Source organism: Trachemys scripta, chromosome 2 (genome assembly GCF_013100865.1).
Source record: "Trachemys scripta elegans isolate TJP31775 chromosome 2, CAS_Tse_1.0, whole genome shotgun sequence".
In the NCBI taxonomy this organism is placed as follows: Eukaryota; Metazoa; Chordata; order Testudines; family Emydidae; genus Trachemys; species Trachemys scripta.
The window spans coordinates 261,227,525-261,248,844 of NC_048299.1; the positions used below are offsets into that span (position 1 = coordinate 261,227,525).

Below are 21,320 nucleotides of genomic sequence, written 5' to 3' on the forward strand. Positions count from 1 at the left end.
GAGGTTCTTCATAACTCTGAACAAAATGTTATGGTTGTTCTTTCAAAAGTTTACAACTGAACATTGACTTAAGGCCACTTTGAAACTTTACTAAGCATTTTTCTTCTGCAGCTTTCCCTTTATTTTTTTTTAGTAGTTTAAGTTTAACACAGTACTGTACTGTATTTGGTTGGGTTTTTTTTTTCGTCTCTGTTGCTGCCTGATTATGTACATCTGGTTTCAAATGAGGTGTGTGTTTGACTGGTCAGTTCATAACTCTGGTGTTCATAACTCTGAGGTTCTACTGTATGCACTATTTTACATATGGGATGTTCTTGTAAATGTAAGGTATGAAGTTAAGGCTAAATTTCTTTCAACAAAATTCTGTATCTGGGGTAGTCACAGAACCATGGAAGACTCAGCTCTCACAAATAACCAAAGTTCTACTGTCCAAAAGTCTACACACACACACACACACACACACAAATTGGGAAATGTAAATAGATTTAATGTGTTAATGTCACAAATTAAAGAAAAGCCTTTACCTTGACAGAGATATGCAAGAATTCAAAATAAATTAATAAAATAATAATAAAGGAGCGTTTTACCTGTCTTTTGTCCTTTTTTTAATCCAAGCTCCACGTGTGGAAACACTCTCTGTAAGGCTCCTAGAATTCTGTGAAGTGTTTTTTCAAGCAGTGGTTTCGAAATGGCTGAGAGTGCTTGGCCAGGTGAAGTCACAGCTCTTTGAGAAGCTGGTATAGTCTTCTGCATAGCCACAACAAAATCCTTAGCTGTTATTTTAATAGAAGAGATATCCAACTGCAACTTCTCACTGCTAGTGTATATCTGAGGATAACGTCGGCGCAAAGCACACAAAGCAGCTTCAGAACATATGGACTTAATATCTGCACCACAATATCCTATGAACAAATAAGTGAAATTTAGTTCGGTCTCAGACAACCAAAAAAGGTCAAGCAGCAGCATATACAAAAGCTAGAGTATGTAACTATCTGGCCCAGCAGGAGATGAAGCCTAACAGAGACAACTGTCTCGACCTTCTGGGGAAAAAAGGAAGGGATATAGGTAGGAAATGCCTCATTCTGCTATGTGCCCAACTACTCTGCTGGTGGTCTTCTCTGCCTGTGCAAAGCCCCACTGAGGTAAGTGGGGCCCTGAGCAGACTCATTACAAGATTGGGTTCTTAGTGGCCTAGATGGACTTCTAGAAGAGAACTGCATCCAGCCCTCTTTGCCAGAAGAATGGTGAAAATGTGAGTTTTGTTAAAAATAAATGTCTATCTTCATATAAAAGAAAACCCTAACAATTAGTGGATGAAAAATCAAAGAAAAATAAGTATTTTAATTAAATAATCTTAGTATTAAGCTTTTAGATGAAAATTGTTATTTTTATATGTGCTAACCTAGAAGTTAGTCACTTGTATTCTCTGATAACTCTTTTGGTTCTTAATCTTACCAACACATTTTTCTGCTAACTCTTCAAGAAACGTGTCCAATGGCTTAGGGGTCCAGTCTCTCGTGTGAATCTTGAGAATCTCTTTTCTAGCCTAGAAATAAAGACTTTTTTAAAAAAAGAGCACATCCTGTTTTTCCTGTAAAAATCTTTAGTTTAAAGTAGATGACAATATAAGCACCTCTTCTTAAAAAGGAAATGTTGATATATTACTAGAATTTACTTGCCTAAAATAGTGACTGCTGCTTTCAACAAATTTAAGGTTTTAGATGCTTCTTAAATTGGACACACTTCTTTTCAGGTGTTCCTTTTAACAAGGAAAGCCACTGAAAGCTCCCAGGACAAAAAGTGAGTTCTCTTAAGTTTAAGCCTAATGATCTTGGAAGAATTCTCTCCACTTCTAGCTCAGGTTGGTAACGATATATTTTCCCTAAGGAAAATTTCTCAAAATTTATAGAATTACAAATTCAAGATAATATATGGAGATATACCCATCTCATAGAACTGGAAGGGACCCCAAAAGGTCATCGAGTCCAGCCCCCTGTCTTCACTAGCAGGACCAATTACTGATTTTGCCCCAGATCCCTAAGTGGCCCCCTCAAGGATTGAACTCACAACCCTGGGTTTAGCAGTCCAATGCTCAAACCACTGAGCTATCCCTCCCCCCTCTCTCTGCAATCAGCCCAGCTTTTCCTCTGCCACAGCCTTCTCCCAGGACTATTTTAAGCCCTTCAGGGCAGGAGCGGGGTAACCACCCTGCTACAGGGTCCCAACCCAGGGTCCTAAAGGAGTGATGCACTGTCTGGACCACTTGGTCCTCCCCAAGTTACACTGCCTTACGGATCACTTCCTACTGGGCTGTGGCTCCTCTGTCTGGGACATGGTCCCAGTCTTAGCAGTACAGTATTAGCACAGTCCACCAGGGAACAATGTCTCCTCCTTTGAGGCCTCTCTTGTGTTCCCAACTGCAAAATGGGGTGGAGAATATGGATCACTGCTTCCACAGTGGCCTTACTAATGCTGTAGTCACTCTTCCCAACAGTTCGCAGTGTCAGCCTCACTTCCTGGTACAGCCTGTAGCTCTTTCCCCCCTTGCGTCTGGGCTCCCAATGCCCTTTTAAACTGTCCCTCCAACTGCAGCATGCTTGGCAGCTGCTAAGGAATGTGGCCTCCCTTGCCCAGTACTGCCCCATGCCTTGCTCTAGGTTAGTATGGGGTCTGTAAGTCTGTGAGACTGACGTACAATTAGGACAAGAACCTTCAGGCCTTTCATTCTTTTGCAGCATCTGGAGGGGAAAATCTGGATTATAGATCTTTGGACCTAGCCATCTACTTCCACAGTGTCAGGCTATTCCCAAATCTATTATATTATCAGGGGGTAGCCGTGTTAGTCTGTATCTACAAAAACCAACAAGGAGTCTGGTGGCACCTTAAAGATTAACAGATTTATTTGGGCATAAGCTTTCATGGGAAAAAAAACCCATTTCCTTAATTTTTATTTTATATGAAACAGAAGACCCTCAGCTTAATGTTTTTGACATCAAGGAGAAGGACTAGCTATTCTGAGTTATTAATATCTAATATTTCAACTCATACTTTTGATTAAACAGCAGGAACATTTTCAACAAAATGGAACAAAATTTAAAGCTCTTCATCCCAGCTGAATTTGAATGTTTGCCACAGCCTAGTTCAAGTATGTAAGAGAACAAGCACTGAGAATCTACCAACAAAAATGACTATTACACTAGACAACTTCAATCCAATAATGCCAAATAGGTAACCTAATCATATTCTGTGTTGAATCTGAGCTAACCTGCACCTCTTTCCTTGGGTTTCAATTATTTTAGTATGATTAGAAATATCTGTCACTAGGTACCAGGATTAAAAATAAAAATAAAAAAAACAATATCCTTAATATTTTTAAGTGTTTTACAGTAGCTAGAAATTATAGAGGAGTAAGGTTAGGGTTAGAACACTGCTGACAGCATGGCTGCAGGAACACCAAGCACTGCCAGTGGGCCTACAGATGGCTGCATGCATGGACATGGAGCCCAAGGTACAGTGGAAGCAGAAACTCCAGGCCAGGACTGAAAGGAGGAGGATGATCATTCAGCTGTGGGGTGCTAATGAACCATTCCCACCAGGGGACGTCCCCCACAATACTGGCTGGTGAGTGAGTGGAGCCACAACAGTTGAGCTGCAGAGGGTTCTTTGCATGGCTATGGGGTTGGTGACACCTAATTCCTGCAGGTGAGAGAAAGGCTGCGATCCTGGTGGGACAGAGCAGAGACCCAGGGCCAGGGCTGTCAGGAGGAAGACAAATCCCCAGCTTCAGGGGAGGCCACCCCACTGCTGAATGGCTCTTGGCTAGGGACACAGCTGGGGACAGAGCCATTCAGCAGTGGGGTGGCCTCCCCTGTGTGGCTGGAGGCTCGTTCTCCTGGCCAGGGTGTCTCTGCTCTGCCACACCAAGACAGCAGCCTTCCCTGCACCTTCCGCCTGCAGGGACTGTGTCACCAGCTGTGCAAGAAGCCCTCTGCAGCCCTGCTGCCATGGGAGTGTGGCTGTGACAATGGAGCTGCAGTGGGCTCTCTGTACTGCTGCAGGGCCACTGACACTAGATTTCTGCAGGTGCAAGGAGGGTCGGGGGAGGTTGCACTCCCACTGACTTACCAGTCAATATTTTTTACTGACACACATCAATTACAATAAAATGCTGCCAAGCCTAACCACAGAATGTTAATGATGAATTCAAATGTTTTAGGCAGTGGTACATCGTAGCACTTTAAGCACTGCGCCCAACTTCACCATGTGATTATTCACACACTTAAAAGATAAACGTTTGTTTAAATACATTACCAGATGGGGATTTAAAACACAAACACACACACACACCCAAAAACCTCAAAACAGCAGAACTGATATCCATATCAAAACACAAACTTCAGATTAAAATGAGTCTAGCAGGGTTGCCCACCACCCAGATGTAAATAACACAAATTAAATTTTCACAAATGCAACTTTGAGCCGGGCTAACAATCAGAAGTTTTAAGTAAGTTGGAGCACATTTAAAATGTTAATCCAAGGGTGGCTCATAATTAAATGTAGTTATCTGTCACATATAGCATTCTCTCATTTCCAAGTTCTCTCTACTATATACACTGCCATATTTTACTGCTAATTGAAGGCCACTGTAATTGCATCATTAAGTGTCATTATTTGGTGACATTCAACTTTTCTGCATGATCAGAGTGGAACTAGTGTTACAAAATTGATGGTCAATTAAAGGGTTTTGTACAAGTGGTGTTTTCAGTATCCTACCTACACTCTACAAGAAACAATATATTACCTCTATCACTCAAGTAGTAAAGCACAGAATCCCAACTTCACCATTCCCAAACATCCTTCATTACTCCACAATACACTGGCTTACGCTATAAAGAAATAATTTGACACCTTATTGTTAGGGTTGAATCAAAAATTTTACCTCTTTATCTGGCAAGGTGAAAAGAAATTCTCTGTCAAAACGCCCAGGTCTTCGTAAAGCAGGATCTATTGAATCCAGTCTGTTGGTAGCTCCGATTACCACAATCTCTCCTCTGCTATCCAAGCCATCCATAAGTGCCAGTAGCGTAGATACAATAGAACTGATAGAGAAATGCTTTTATTCACTCAGTTAACTAAGCCTATGTTACATTGAGCGTAACCTCTCTTCCCAAGTTTCAATTAAGAAAGGAAAAGCTTTTGTTGCTGGAATTATTTTTTGGTTAGTAAAAGTGTTCAGTCAAGAGTCTTTTATGATGTTCTGTGCAGAACATTTCCCCCCCCCCGAGATAAGCAAACAAAGACCAAAAACACACCATGATAGAATCAAGTCTTGAACAAGCCTTAGTTTACCTTTTGGATTCAAAAAGCAAAGATTTTACTTGCAATCTAAGTAACAATATGATGCCCACCCCAAAGAGGGCATGTCTGTACAGAACCTAGCACAATATGAATAGGGCCTCTAGGCATTACTCAATACAAACAATAGTATTACTTGTAATAAGTATACTTTGGTCAAGCCTAACTTGTACAGCAGGAAAGAGTCCTGTGGCACCTTATAGACTAACAGATGTGTTGGAGCATAAGCTTTTGTGGGTGAATACCCACTTCGTCAGACGCATGGGACACAAGCGTCTGACGAAGTGGGTATTCACCCACAAAAGCTTATGCTCCAACACATCTGTTAGTCTATAAGGTGCCACAGGACTCTGTTGCTTTTTACAGATCCAGACTAACATGGCTACCCCTCTGATACTTATACAGCAGGGAATCCCAAGTTATGCAAATACCCCTCTCCAAGCTCTCTTCCATTTATTGCTGTGCTGGCCTGTATGTCATCCATAGTTATTTTTTAATGTTATTCATTTTTATACTGGCCCAAAGTTTCAATGTATTGCCAATTTCTGTATTAAAAGTGCCAAATGGTAAAACTGTTGCAGGAAAGCGAGAGATGTTGACAGTTGGAGCTTTTGGCACCCCAGAAGACCCGGGGCTTGTTTACAGTTAAAAAGCTGTAGCGCTTCAGTGTAGAAACTACCTATGCTAACAGGAGCGATTCTCCCATCAGGGTAGGTAATCCACCTCCAAGCGAGGTAGTAGCTAGGTAAGCGGAAGAATTCTTCCTAGTGCTATTTATATGAGGTGTTAGGTTGTTACGGCTACATGTCTAAGGGGTGAGGATTTTTCACACCCCGAGAGATGTAGCTATACTAAAATAGAATGCTAGTGCAGACTAGGCCATGGTGGTGGGTTTTTTTTTGTTTTTTTAAAAGCAACCAGTAGGCAGCTGATTCTCAGTGCTATGGTGAAAATATACCACCTCTTTTCCTCCCCTTTTGGATCTGAGGGCATGTAACTTCAGATGTGGGGGATGTAGGACTGAACTTCTAATAACTCTACCTCAGCAAGTTCTGACAGTAATTTCACCCTATCACAAAATACACCAATGGCAAAGTAAATTAACTTGATGGTTTTTAGACTTCAAAAGAGGACACCCTAAGCGGATGAATGGAAGCAAGTCACACTTCTCTCAGAGCTATGGTTTCAGGCTGCATACTCAGACAGCAGACATAACTGCACTGGTTCACATTTGGTTCTCATTTGAAGGTTTTCATTGCAACCATAAAGGCTAAAGACTGTTTTAAAATGAAGTTTTGGATATTGCCACACAATTATAAGGCAGATTCAAAGAGAATGTTGCAGTTCAAAGGGCAACAACTGTGGATATATATGGGGCCCTGATTATGATATTGCTTGAAAAGGGTTAAATCCACAAGGAAAGCAAACTGATAGACTGGAAATATAATTTCATTGGAGGGTTGTACAAACAAACATAGGAGTGTGTCAGAGAAAATACATTACAAAAAATTAAACCACCACACTGAGCTTGGTATCACTACAAGATCTAATTACTTGCAACTTACTACTACTCAAGTTTAGAGAGGCCTCTGAATGCTGATCCCCCTATATATACACACATAAAAATAAAAGACTAACACTATAGCCTCCCCCTCTTACAAGGCTCAAGCAGATTTTAACTCTTCTATTTTTTTAAAATATAAAAAGTGTAATACCTGTGAATTTGATCTTGTCTACTGGATCGTACAGGAGCCAAACCATCTATCTCATCAAAGAAAATAATTGAAGGACGCATCTGATAAGCCTAAAAGGAAAGTGCAGACTCAGGAATATTGAAACTATAATATAATGCATCCAAAAAAAACTACATTAGAAGAACATTAAGCACTCAGAAGTTAAGAAGTGCCAGAATTAATGCCACACACATTCTTGGATGTAATTTCAGATTCAAAAAATCCCCCCAAAACAAAAAACCCCGATAAAACAAATTCTATCATGTACAACCATATTGACCCTCCTACACCACATGGGACATCAGGAAGGTTCAGGCCTTTATAGCTACAGCACCAACCTCTACCACTTGAGATAATGGAGTAACTGGTAGCAATAGTAGGCAGTTATTTTCTAGATGGACCAGCCACTATGACCAGATGAGACACCCTTTGCCAGTTCACAGCTATTTGCTGATGAGAGAGAAATGTAGACACACATGACTCCTGGGGTTCAGCACCAAGTCCTGGAGGTGAGCATATCTGTGTCGTTGTGCAGTCTATATGGTTTTATAAAAACTTGATAATAAGTCAATATAATGTAACTGAGATAGTTTTAGAGAAAATACGGTAATAAGTGAATGTAACGTAACTGGGATATGCTTCATGCAAAAGGTCTCTTGTAAGGTATCATTACAAAGCTTATAAGCTACTGAGTATGATCATCTGATTTGTATGAATGTACCACTCTTGTATCTAAAACTAGAAATATAAAATGTAACTCTGAGGGCCTATTGTAATTGTGTAAAGTGTGGACCATTAATGATGGTTTGGAATCTTGATGACTCCCATTGTCTGCAGATGGCTGTATTTACCTGTGAGTCTTCCTGTATATGTGTGTGCTGGCAAGTGAGTAATGAAGTCTTGCAGTGACATGTGATCATGTCACCTGAACTGGAATCCATCTTTAACCTGGTGCTTTTCCAGTGAGGGGGGGTGGAAACCCAGAGAGACAAAGAGTTCCCGCCTTATGCAAAAGATATATAAAGGGGGGAAGAGAACAGAGAGGGAGAAGCCATCATGAAGAATCCCCTAGCTATCACCTGAGCTGCAACAAGAGCTGTACCAGGGGAAAGAATTGTGCCCAGGCCTGGAAGGTGTCCAGTCTGAGAAAAACTTACTGAAGCATCTCTGAGGGTGAGATTATCTGTATTCAGTTTGATTAGGCATAGATTTGCGCATTTTATTTTATTTTGCTTGTGACTTACTTTGTTCTGTCTGTTACTACTTTGAACCACTTAAATCCTACTGTCTGTATTTAATAAAATCGCTTTCTATTTAGTAATTCACTCAGAATATGTATTAATACCTGGGGGAGCAAACAACTGTGCATACCTCTCTATCAGTGTTATAGAGGGCGAACAATTTATGAGTTTGCCCTGCATAAACTTTATGCAGGGTAAAACGGATTTATCTGGGTTTAGACCCCATTGGGAGTTGGGCATCTGAGTGCTAAAGACAAGTACACTATTGTGAGCTGTTTTCAGGTAAACTTGCAGCTTTGGGACAAGTGATTCAGACCCTGGGTCTGTGTCTGAAGCCAGACGGGAGTGTTTGGCTCAGCAAGACAGGGTGCTGGAGTCCTGAGCTGGCAGGGAAAACAGAAGCAGGGGTAGTCTTTGCACATCGGGTGGCAGCTCCCAAGGGGGTTTCTGTGATCCAACCCGTCACAATATCCTAGTAGATACTGGCCTGTCAGACCACATTTTCTCAGCCTGTGTCCTTCTCCCTTTGCTCCCCATTCATATCATCCCAGCTCCTGCAACCCTCCTCTGCACCTTTTTATATTTTCCCCATGAACCTGCCAAATCTCACCAAAGCATGGAGGCACTAGAGCATCTCAATGAAACACTTTTAAGATTTAAAAAAAACAAGCAAAAATATATTTCCTCCCCATCTACCCCCAATCATGTTCCCTGAAACATCTGGACAATTTTTACTTGAACTTCTAAAAAAAATTCAGACAGGCACCACCATGGAAAATTTCAGCCCCAAGAGTTAAAGTGTTGCAAAATTATAAGCAAGTGAAAACAGAGCCTTATAATAGAAAGTGTTCAGCAACCTTAACTACAGATGTCAATACCAGCTCCACATATAATAAAAGTGTATAGTCTAATTCTAATATTACCTGATCAAATAATAAACGAAGCTGTCGTTCAGATTCTCCCACCCATTTACTGAGGCAATCAGCACCTTTTCTCATAAAGAAGGCTACTCTTCTATCACCCTGACTGCACTCATTAGCAAGTGCCCTAGCAACAAGGGTTTTTCCAGTACCAGGTGGACCGTAGAATAGACAGCCCCTGTAAAATACAAGAGTTCCCATGTTTCAGTTGTGATACATTAGAAAGGAACAGAAACTGTTCCCAACAGCTTGAGGTGTAAGACAACAAAACAGCAATATATGAAGGTTGATGGGGGAGAGGTGGGGAAGGGGGGGGGGGGGAGAAGAGAAGAAGGCATAACAGATTAAAAATAAAAATATATGTACAAATTTGATATACATATATACAATTTTATTTAACAAAGATATATTCATGTATTTTGTTAGATACACAGATTTAAAGGCTTGAAGGGATTACTATGATCATCTAAGGCTGGGTCTACACTACCCGCCTGAAATCGGCGGGTAGAAATCGACCTCTTGGGGATCGATTTATTGCGTCCCGTTGGGACGCGACAAATCGATCCCCGAATTGACGCTCTTACTCCACCAGCGGAGGTGGGAGTAAGCGCTGTCGACGGGAAGCTGCAGAGGTCGATTTTGCCGCCGCCCCTACAACGGGGTAAGTCGGCTGCGATACGTCGAATTCAGCTACGCTATTCGCGTAGCTGAATTTGCGTATCTTAAATCGACCCCCCCCCCCGTAGTGTAGATGTAGCCTCAGTCTAATCTCCTGCATAGTAAAGGCCATAGAATTTCACTGAATGGAGAGAAGGAGAAGTTAGTTACCTGACAACTTGAATTCTTTGAGATGTTTTGTCCAAACCGTAGGATGTGTGCTCTCAATGGGAGACTGCAAAGTAGCATCTGTGTACCCATACTTTTGCAGAACAGCACCTTGTGCTCTGCATGAGGGCACATAGGGAGGACCTAGCTTGCTGCCACTCAGTTCCTTCTCGACCATGAAGCCAGAACTCCGTAACACAAGGAAAGGAGGATGGCAAGTGGAGCAACATAGGGACAAAACATCTTTAAAAACTCAAGTTACTGTAAGCTAAGTAATCTCTACTATTTCTTGTATACGTCCCTATGGGTGCTCCACCACAGTAGACTCCCAAGGAGTAACTTAATGAGAAGGTGTGTGCTGATGGTGTAAGTCCAGGACAGTTTGAAAGACTGCATCGCTAAAGGCAGCATCATCTCTGGAAGCAGGTACAATAGTGTAATGTTTAGCAAATATATGCATAGAAGACCAATTACCAGAACTGCAGATTTCTGCTGTGGCCACGTCCTTCAGTTGAGTTATAGATGTGGACTAGAGCTCTGGTGGAACGTGCTGTTACTCTGTGAGAAGACTGCTCCCCAGCATTTTCATAACAAGTCAAGATGCAATATGAAACCCACCTAGACACTCTTTGCATTGAAATCTGTTGGCCCTTCATCCTATCTGCACTTGATACAAATAGCCTGAGAGATGCCCGGAATGGTTTAGTCCTGTATAGATAGAAGGCAAGGGCATTTCTGACATTCAGTGCACAAAAACTTTTATTCTTCTCTGGGTGCATGAAGTTTTGGGTAGAAAACTCTCCTGGTTAATGTCAGGTTTCAAGGAGACTTTGAAAGAAAGAAAGAAAAAGAAAGAAAGAAAGAGGACATAGCATAATTGTCTTTGTAGAAAGTGGTATATGGTGGGTCTGTCAGGAGTGCCCCTAGCTCCCCCATCTGTCTCACTGAGGTGATAGCAGTCAGGAATTAAGTTTTGAGGACATGGTGGAAGAGGGTTGCAGGTCACCATTGCTTTGAATGGGGGTTTCCTTAGGGTATTTAGAATGAGGTTGAGGTCCCACTGGACTCGGACAGGAGGAAACAAGTTGCATAGGCCCTTGAGAAATCTGGCTGTTGTAGGGTGGGCAAAAACTGAGAAGCCTTGGATGGGTGAGTGGAAGGCTGTGAGGGCGGTCACATGTATCCTGAGAGTTCATTGAGAAACCCTGTGTTTTTAATTCTAATAGGCAGTCCAGGATCTTAGAAAGCAGGACTCATGAAGCTCGAGACGATGGAGGGAGCACCAGGATTGGAAGCGTTTCCACCTCTGGAGGTAGGTTTTGCAAGTACCGGGATTCCTGCTGGATAAAAGAACTGACTGAACTCAATCCAAAACAGGTTAATTCCATGCTTGAGAACCACTGAGGGGCCATACCCTCATATTCAGAGAGGAGGGGTTGGGATGGGTGAGGGTTCCCGAGTTCTGTATCAGGAGGTCCTTGTTGATAAGATGTCTGAGGGGTTATGCCTCCATGAAATTCAGGAGGTTTGACTACCATACCTGTCTTGGCCAACCACGTGATAGAAAGATATGCCATGAAGGAATGAGAGCTATCTTGAGAAGGGTCTTGAGGATCAACAGTACAGGTGGGCAAGCATAAAGAAGGATATAGGGACATGGTGTTACCAGGCCATGCCTGAGAGAGTTGCAACAATGACCTCCCTTGGAGCAGAATGAGTGACATTTCACTCCTACTATACCCCACATCTGGCAGATGCCAGTCTCTGATCCCCCATTCATGACCTTGCCAGAAGTGTCTACTCAGGGAGTTTGCAATTGTATTCTGGAGGCCTGGTAGACAGACAGATGATATTTCTGATGGGAAATGCACCAGTTCCAGAGCCTTAGCACCTCTGTAACATAAGGACTGGGGTCTTGCTCCTTGCATGGCTTAAAGGAAGTGTTGGCATGCATATCATACTGGTCTCTATTCCAGAATACTGACATGGAGCATCGATTCCTGTGTCAACCATTTGCCTTGTGCTGTCGCTCTCTGTAGGCGAGTTCCCCACCCTAACAGAGACATCTGTTGTGAGGGTCTTCAACAGTGCTGGATGAAATAATGGGGTTCTAATGCAGACCCTCCATAGGTTCTTCACCATGTAAGAGAGTCTACTACCTTCTGAGATACTGACACACATTTGGAGACGCTGTGTTTATTTAGAATATATATTGTTCTTAGCCATATCTGGAGGCATTTGAAGTGCATCCTTGTGTGATGGGCAACATGTGGCCCAAGGTCTGTAGACAAATCCTCATTGTTGTTAGTGGACTGCACTCTAATGTTGAGATTTAGTGTGGATAAGGTGGAGAATCTTTTCTTGGGTAGGCTGGCTCCTGCTGTTGTGGAGTCAAGAGTAGCTCCTATGAAGTATATTCTGTGTACTGGAGTTTATATAGATTTTTTGAGGTTGATAGAGGCCCAGAAATTGGAATAGCATTAATGCTCTGGATGCTATCGACTGAACTTCTTGTGGTGACCACACCCAGTGAAGCCAGTCATTCAAATATGGAAACACTGATATTTCCCCTGATGGAGCGGTCCACTACCACTGAGAGAATCTCTAAACACCCTTGGGACATGGAGAGTCCAAAGGGGAGAATTTGATTTCTATAGTGATCTGTCCCTATTATGAAGCATAGGAAATGCTTGGGGCGGGGTGGATAGGTAAACTAAAAGTGTGTGGGTGTTCTGACAGGTATCAAAGGCTGGAGACTTAAGCAAGTCTCAACTTGCTGCTTTCATAGTGGTACTGGGGAGGTGGCACTGTTGGATCTTTCCAGTACTGGTGACTCACGTTTATCAGAGATAATGAGATCCTATGCAGAACGGAACCTGGAACAAGGTAGAGAGTTTTGACAGCCTTCACACAAAGTCTGGGCCAGTACCATCTGGTAAGATAGAGGCTGTTGCAGTACCAGAGTGATTGTGGTGTCATCTCCCCTTTCAGAGGTATGGTGAGATTCTGGTACTAGGGCACAGATGGTAGCCCTGTCTCTCTCAGTGCTGCAAGATATTAGATGGTGCTAACAGCAGCAGTAGTTGTTCTGATGGTAGGCATCTCTGAATGAGGTTGCTTTCCTGTACTGATGCAGTGGTACCAACTCCTACCATCAGAGGGACAAAAGGTCTCCCAACAGTGGGTCTTTCAGGGTGATATACCTCTCCAAACAAGGAAATGAAGAAAAGTTGTATATTTCTTCTTTAGAGTTTTGTTTGTTGCAGATGAGGCAGCCACTGGCACTGAGGCAGCCTGAGCTGTAGAGGCTAATGTACAGGGGGGAAGTGGACCTTTCTGGAGCTATGGCATGATCCACTAATAAGAGCTTAAGTCTAGTCTCCGTCCTTCTTGGACCTGTATTTGAAACCCTGACAGACCTTGCATTTAGAAGGGTTGTGGGAGTCCCACAAACACTGCAGGCAGCTGGAGTGTCCACTACAGAGTGGAAAAGACCCGTGGCAAGTCTCACGGGTCTGAAATCCTGAAGCATAACAAATAGTGCTCTGATACAAATAAAAAAATCCCTCTTCTACCAACACAACAGTGTTATATAAAATAAATAGGTACTGAATGAAAATAAATAATGAAAAAAAAAACTACTAAAACAAACAAAAGAGAATTCACACAGTGAAAGCAGGAAGCTGAATAGAGCAGACAGCTGACCTTTCTACCTCGACCTGCATGCAACTGAGGAGGAACTGAGTGGCAGTGGGCTAGCACCTCCCTATATGTCCTTGTTCAGAGCGCACTGCACAAGAGCAGGCCACAGACACTACTCTGCAAACTCTGATTGAGAGTGCATGGGCATGTGCACATCGTACGGTGGAGTACCCATAGGATACACTCCAAGAATTATTCTTTCCTAATGTGAGTAAACATTATTGAGTTCAATAACTTGTGATTGAACTAGATCATATCTTTTATAAAGGCATTCAAATCTTCATTTAAAGACTCCAACTGATGACGAATTAACTCACTTCTCTTGGTAAGCTGTGCCAATGGTTGATTATGCTCACTGTTAGGTTGCATCTTATTTCCAATTTGACATTTTCCACTATCAAAAAATGGAAGTCTTAAGACAGGTCAGAAACTGAAGAGATTACATATAGACATGGTTTCTTGAGAAAGAGTCTAACAGCCATTTGTTTAGTACCCTGATGGGCCGCATGCGGGCTGCAGGTTGATCTGATTGTGGGCCGCGAGACATTTTGCAGACGTTGACCGTCCGCAGGCACGGCCCTCCGCAGCTCCCAGTGGCTGCGGTCCCAATGGCCCATCAATACAAATGATATTATTTGGATTAGAGTAGCTAATAGAGACCCCACCTGAGATTAGGGCCCCCTTGTGTAAGCCACTGTTCATACACACAGCAGACAGTTCTTGCTCCGAAGAGATTACAACCTTATCAGATACATGGGGGCGAAGGTAGAGGAAGTATTATTAGCCTAGAATAAGTGACTTGACCATGAGCAGGCTATGCCCAACATTCAGTCCAACCCCATAAATCAGATCCAGACTGATTCAATTTGAGGCCGTTGTTTTCAAAGAATTACAACTTAGTAATAAAATGTTTAATTCTTCCTCCCCTAAAAGACTTAAAATTTCCAGGTTCTGATTCCAGAATCTGCTGACAATGATATGAGGAAGATTTCTGAAGGTGACCAAAAAAAAACTACTAACAGATTTCCAGATACTTTTAGAAGTTTTAGAATTGGCAGTTAAGTCATGTTAAGTCATTATTAAAAAAAAAAAAAAAAAGACATTCAAGAACAAACAAACAAACAAAAAAACCCCCAACCCAACACACATTTGAGGTTTTTAAAAATTATTTGTGATGCTGTAGATTAAGTTATATTGTGGTAGGTGTTCATGCATTTCATTCAGCAGGGGTCTTTTTTTTGGTAGTAAGACTATATAAAAGTGTCTCCTTCTTAATTATATCTGCTCACTGTATTTGTCTGAAGTCATATTCCAATATTTCAGAATTACGGAACACTTACTACTATCTAACTGTCTAAAGTAGTCACCTTTTACGGCATACCAGCTAGCAATGCATACTGCTCTCAGAGGGGAAGCTAACATTTTTATTTTGTTCCATGGATAACAAAACAATATTGCTAGTATTCCGATAGCAGTTTCTTCAGCACTGACTTTCAGATGTCAGAAAAGTTTACAGAGCTGGTAGCTAGAAAATTCCTCTTCACTTGTAAACTAAACCAAATTGTATATGAAATAGAAAACTCAAATATAGACAGTAAAAATGGCACTTTTACTGAGTCACTTTGCAGAGTATACCTTTACCTTAAAGACCAGACACTATGTCTCTGGTTTTGTCTAGGCACTATATGAATCTTCAAAAAGAAGAACAGGAGTACTTGTGGCACCTTAGAGACTTCTTTTTGCGGATACAGACTAACACGGCTGTTACTCTGAAACCTGTCTATATGAATCTTGAAACTCTGTACGTTCTGGGTTTTGTCTGTTTAAAGTCTTTGTCTTTTAATGTTACTTCGATAAAGTTTGCACATAAATGCTTTAGGACATGAAAAAGATACTTAAAATGCAATATTATTCTATAAACGAGAGCATGAGTTTTCAAGTTGCAATACATGTCATATTACCTTGGAGGCTGAATTCTGAATCTCTCAAATACTTCTGGATAAAGCAATGGAAAAACCACCATCTCTTTTAAAGCTGAAATATGGCTAGATAGTCCACCCACACTATCAAATCGTACCTAATTCAGGGAGAGTTAAAAACAAAACAAATCACATATTTCATACATGCTTCAAAATCAGGCAGGGTCAACAGGACGACTATTAAGCATCCAATAATAAAGGGGTTCTCAAACTGGGGGTCGGGACCCCTCAGGGGTCGCAAGGTTATTACATGGGGGGGGTCGCGAGGTGTCAGCCTTCACCCCAAACCCTGCTTTGCTTCCAGCATTTATAATGGTGTTAACTATATACAAAGTGTTTTTAATTTAGGGGAGGGGAGTCCGCACTCAGAGGCTTGCTATGTGAAAGGGGTCACCAGCACAAAAGTTTGAGAACCACTACAATAATAGACTTCATATGCAACTACAAAAGAAAATGTACTTGGCAATCATGGCAATTTTGGAACATACTGAGGAGAGGCTTATGTGCAAAGGCAGCGGTAAACAGATAGTTACAGAAAAACTGTACTAAGTTAACATGCTTTCAATCAGTGGGTAACTGACAGTATTTGAGACAAAGTACTTACTGAAAAATCTATTTGCATTGGATCAACATCGGCCAGGCTTGCTCCAATTTTCATCCGATCCTTGTGAACTCCTTTTAATTCGTCTTTCCGAAAGTTTAGTGGAAGACACCTGATTTGAAAGTCAAGGAAACAGGAAGACAGACTAAAATAAAATAACCAGATTTTTCTTGGCAAATTATACAAGCTTATGATAAGCACTCCTGCACTACCAAATCCCTCAACTGAATTAAGTTCCAATGTCCAAATATGAACAAAGGAAGAGGGTCAGTTATCCTAAATACCACCAACTTCCCTGGGGTGCCTATAGATTTGTCCTTCTACATACTTGGGCACTTTTGAAAATCCCACCCCAACGAAGTTCGGTGGTATCTGGATTAACTAACCTTCTCTCTTTGTTCACTTTTGGACATTGTGAATTTAGCTTAGTTTTAATGATGAAAATCATTCTTTCACAGATTGACTATTTCTATACTCAGAATTGGAACAGCAACATGATAGGTTTGTTGTTTCAATGTTTTCTGTGGATCCACATGACCTTTGGATCAGGCCTGCAGTTGCTGCACCATCCCAAGTTTGTTGTGCAACAATGGACCTAAATTCTGTAGCAAATCCCCCCAAATGTATGTTACATGCTAGCTCTGTGGCATACTGAAGAATCTAATGCACACAACAATACACGATTTTCATTAAAGTAACACCATTCTACTTGGACATCACACCTAAGATCTGCCTGAAAAATCTGTACCTACGATAGTTAGAAACAGTATTTAAATAATTAAACAAAATCATTGTATTGATTTTTTTTTATGTTTACTTTTGCATTTTACAGTACAGTATCACTGTTTCTCCCATGCTAAAAACACCCTTGTAAACAGTGCAGCAGCAGAACCGTATATACTACAAAATAAATTCAGTACATGCTATGCAAGAGGTTCTTTAAAAACAAATCCAGTTTCTGATTAATTTTTGACTTTTGGAATTGATGAATGTCAAATATACCAATAGATTTGACTACAAGTTGTCACAATGTAGAGAATCTGAAGTATAAGAATTAAGAGACCAACATTTTACATATGTGCAGATGCCATTTCTCCCAAAAGGGGGAAGGAGAGAAGCTACGTAATTATTCTTACCGGCTTAATGCTCTGTTACGACTGCATTTCCTACGCCTTTCAAAGCGTTGCTCATCATCAGACGAAGAGGAGGAAGATGTGGAATCACTGTTATGGATTGCATGCTTTCGTCTGTATTATGATAAAATGTTTAAAGAAAAACAGTAACGAGCTTAAGTATGTGCTCACTCTGAAAAGCTAAAGGTCAAGTTATTAACTGTTCATTCCAAATTCCACCTCTGAATTTACAGAGGGTAAAGACCCATTAGGTTATCTAATCCATTCCCTGTAAATGTAGGATTGCTTCCCTACTTGTTATATCCTTCCCGGGGGGATTGGGGGGGGGGGGGGAAGAATAGGAATCCTCACTACAGCAAAACTGTTTTTATACCAAAAAAGGTAAAATATTTACTTAAAACAAACAAAACTCTAAGGCCAAGATTTCAAATTCAACTACTGATTTTGGTTACTCAAACTGACACCTTAAAGCAGTGGTGGGCAACCTGTGACCTGTATGCGGCCCATCAGAGTAATCTGATAGTGGGCCGCGAGACATTTTGCTGACGTTGACTGTCTGCAGGCATGGCCCCTCCACAGCTCCCAGTGGCCGTGATTCGCTGTTCCCGGCCAATGGGAGCTGCAGGAAGCGGCAGCCAGCATGTCCCTGCAGCCCACCACTTCCTGCAGCTCCTATTGGCCGGGAATTGCGAACCGCAGCCACTGGGAGCTGCCGGGGAGGCCATGCCTGCACACAGTCAACATCAGCAAAATGTCTTGCGGCCCGCAATCAGCTTACCCTGATGGGTCGAATGTGGGCCCTAGGTTGCCCACCACTGCCTTAAAGTATCCTGTTTTTCAGAAAGTTCTGAGCATACATTCTCAGAAACTCAGGGCCCTTTAAGATTTTCAAGTTGGGGATAAAAAATTAAGACATCCAAAAACCACTAGTTACTTTTGAAGATCCTGGACTAAGTTTTTATACTCAAAAAGTATTAAATATAAAATTCTCAGGAAATAAAATCTCCTCCATTATTTTACGATGCAAGTTAAGATTGCAAGTACAGATCAGTAACTAAAGGGTAAAAAGTAGGGCTGTCGATTAACTGCCACTAACGCGTACGTTAACGCACAGCACAATTAACACGTTAATTTTTTTAACATGCGTTAATTGCAGATGCTCTGGGCAGGAGGGCAGCATGAGCGGCTCCGGAGAACCTGTCTGGTCAGGTACAGTAATGCAAGCCGCTACCAGAGGGCAGGAAGAGAAGAGGCTAGAGAAAGTAAAGCAGTTCCCATCCCGGTGTTTTTAAAGTACAGTAAGAATAGTACAGCCAGGGGCTTGCCAGAACTGCCCCCCACCCACACCAGGGTTCGCCCGAACTGCCCTCCCCATGCCTCTCGGGGCTGACCCCCCACCACACCCTGTGCCACATGTATTTGGGGCTGAGCCCCGTGCTGCCTGCAGCTCCGCACTGCCCACAGTGGGGTCTCCCACTCCCAGCCTTGTGCTGCTCGCAGTTGGGGCCTGAACCTTCCCCCCCAGTCCTGTGCTGCCCAAAGCTGAGACTGATCTCTCACCCCCGCCACAGCTGGGGCTCAATCACCCCCCGAGCTCGGCGCCTTCCCTGGCTGAGGCTGATGTCCCCCTCCCCTCCCCAAGCTCCGTACCTCCCCCAACTGAGGCTGCTCTCTCCTTCCTCCTCCCCTCACCCCCCCAGTTTGACAGCCCTAGTAAAAAGCATTACATGGATGTTGTAACTATTCCTAAAACAAACACTGCAGACCCAGGAGATTAGGAGGTTACACTGAAAAGAAATTAAAATGTATTAAAGTATGAAAGCACATATTTGTGGCTCCCAAATAAATTCTTTACTGCATGGTGTCATGACAAGGTCGAGTTCAAGTTTTTTTGAGTGCCACAACTGTATTTCCATATTTTAAACACATTTGGATTTCTTTTCAATGTACACTAACTCTAAATTTCCTGGGTTTGTTTTTGGGATAAATTACAACATTCCTGTTACGTTCTTTACCCTTATGTTGAGGATAAGGGTACATATCAGTAACTCACATCTTATCAGTTATTTTTTTTTATTTAGTTCTTTTGTTTTTTTTTTAAATCTTCTAAAATTTTATACATTCAACAAAAAAAATCCAAAGAGAGTGCTACTAAGATATATAGTATCAACCTTAAATAATTATTTTAAAGCCAGACTCATATGTACACCAGAGCAGCACAAATCAGCCAAACTGTACTGGGGAATCTGGCACTTAACCTGCAACTGGACTTACTGGTTCAGAGGGCTGCTACCAAGACCAGCACCATGTGAAAGGGGGAGGTGGGTTGGGAGGACTCAGTTCCTGAGTCCCAAGGACTCTGTGTTTTATGGGCTCCCACTGCTTCTGCTTTACCTCTCTACACCAGCGCTGCTTCAGTGCCCAATGAGACAAGACAGCAGTACCATGTGGAGCCTCACAAGCACCAATGCCCACACTAGTATGTAGCCTTAAATAGTATAGGAGGATTCTCCAAAGACCAGTGACAGTTCGGTTAAGTAATCTACCGATGACAACTTGACACTTCTTCAGTCTCCCTTGCACCATAGGACCATAACATATGGTTGTATGCAGATTAGTTGTGGAGGAAGACTAGGTATTGGTTAAGTTACTTCTAATATCACAATGGCCCCACTAACGGGTTACCTGACCTCACCTTTAGCCTATATCATAACAATTAGATACAACTGTAAATAACTTAGTTACATCCTAATTTCTTCAAATAACCTATTCAAAAGATATCCATTTTATCTATATGGAAATTTGAAAAGTATACATTATTTCATTATTAAAATTGTTTGGAACAAAACAAAGATTTACATGCTAAATTTCTTAAGCAACTCATTTTTTGATTATAATATAAGGCTAGATTTACTTATAAATTCTCAGAAAATTAATTCTATACCCAAGATAGACCGTATCTTTCATATGTAACAGAAAGGTTGAATCCTTGCTTTATGTGCAAAATGGAAACCAGCCTTAACAGAGTCATAGCCAGCACCTCCATAATTACTACTATTCTGAAAGTCATTTTAAGCAACATTCCATGATGTGACTGCCACCAATGTGGATAAATGAGATCAACATCCCATATACCAACCTGTTAATCCTTTTACAGTAGGGACTTCGTGGTCCTGCAGGGCTAAAAGGATATCTTCGTCTCACAGGAGAGGATGGACCAGTATAAAATAGGTTGGGCTTTCTTTGGTGTCTTGGCTCTATTAAAAGCAAAAAAGTTTAATTTAGGATAGTTCTAGAAGATCTTTAAATCAGAATACATAACACAAAGAGCAGGAAACAAGTGAAATATTATCGGACAGATGAAAGTCATAACTAGGAATTACATTGACAAAAGCAATGTATGCCAAATTTGTTTAGATTTAAGAAAAGTCATAAAAACTTCCAGTTTTCACTGTTACATTTAAAAAGCAGTTGAAAACAGTTTGGCAAGTCGTTTTTATTTGTTACTGTTCCTTCAGGAGTATTTAGGGTGACTTTCTTAATGAAGATTTTAGATCAAGATCAGGAAACAGCAGGCATATGTAGAATTCATTTGTAATTTATTAGAAGCTTATAAAATAAATATGAAGAGTAATCGTGTTGTAAACAGGAACTAACTAAATATATAGGTTGAATTATGCAGTGATCTTAAACCACAAGATCTTTTGTAAGTTAATATGATGGAAGCCAATACTGAACAGATAATACAGTATTTAAATCCTTTTGGGAAAGACTGTGTATCACAGGATTCAGGGACACAGAGTGGTGCGCTACTAGCCTGTTGAGCACAAA

The 21,320-nt window shown here is 41.5% G+C and overlaps 1 protein-coding gene and 1 long non-coding RNA gene across 4 annotated transcripts in view; one reads left to right on the forward strand and one right to left on the reverse strand.

Annotated features, from left to right (window-relative positions):
* Positions 1-18,701, forward strand: part of LOC117873793 — a 46,657-nt gene extending 27,956 nt beyond the window's left edge. Inside the window, exons 2-3 of the long non-coding RNA XR_004644814.1 lie at positions 11,301-11,386; positions 18,646-18,701. This is a non-coding gene — a long non-coding RNA (uncharacterized LOC117873793). The remainder of the gene's footprint in view (positions 1-11,300; positions 11,387-18,645) is intronic.
* Positions 1-21,320, reverse strand: part of ATAD2 (ATPase family AAA domain containing 2) — a 98,937-nt gene that overhangs the window by 52,013 nt on the left and 25,604 nt on the right. For all 3 annotated transcript variants that reach the window (XM_034763559.1, XM_034763558.1, XM_034763557.1), the window contains exons 8-16: positions 20,629-20,746; positions 17,493-17,603; positions 16,360-16,468; positions 15,738-15,853; positions 9,253-9,427; positions 7,071-7,159; positions 4,940-5,099; positions 1,456-1,546; positions 588-902 (exon numbers count right to left, since the gene is read on the reverse strand). In XM_034763559.1, coding sequence (XP_034619450.1) covers positions 588-902; positions 1,456-1,546; positions 4,940-5,099; positions 7,071-7,159; positions 9,253-9,427; positions 15,738-15,853; positions 16,360-16,468; positions 17,493-17,603; positions 20,629-20,746 — 1,284 coding nt within the window. The remainder of the gene's footprint in view (positions 1-587; positions 903-1,455; positions 1,547-4,939; positions 5,100-7,070; positions 7,160-9,252; positions 9,428-15,737; positions 15,854-16,359; positions 16,469-17,492; positions 17,604-20,628; positions 20,747-21,320) is intronic.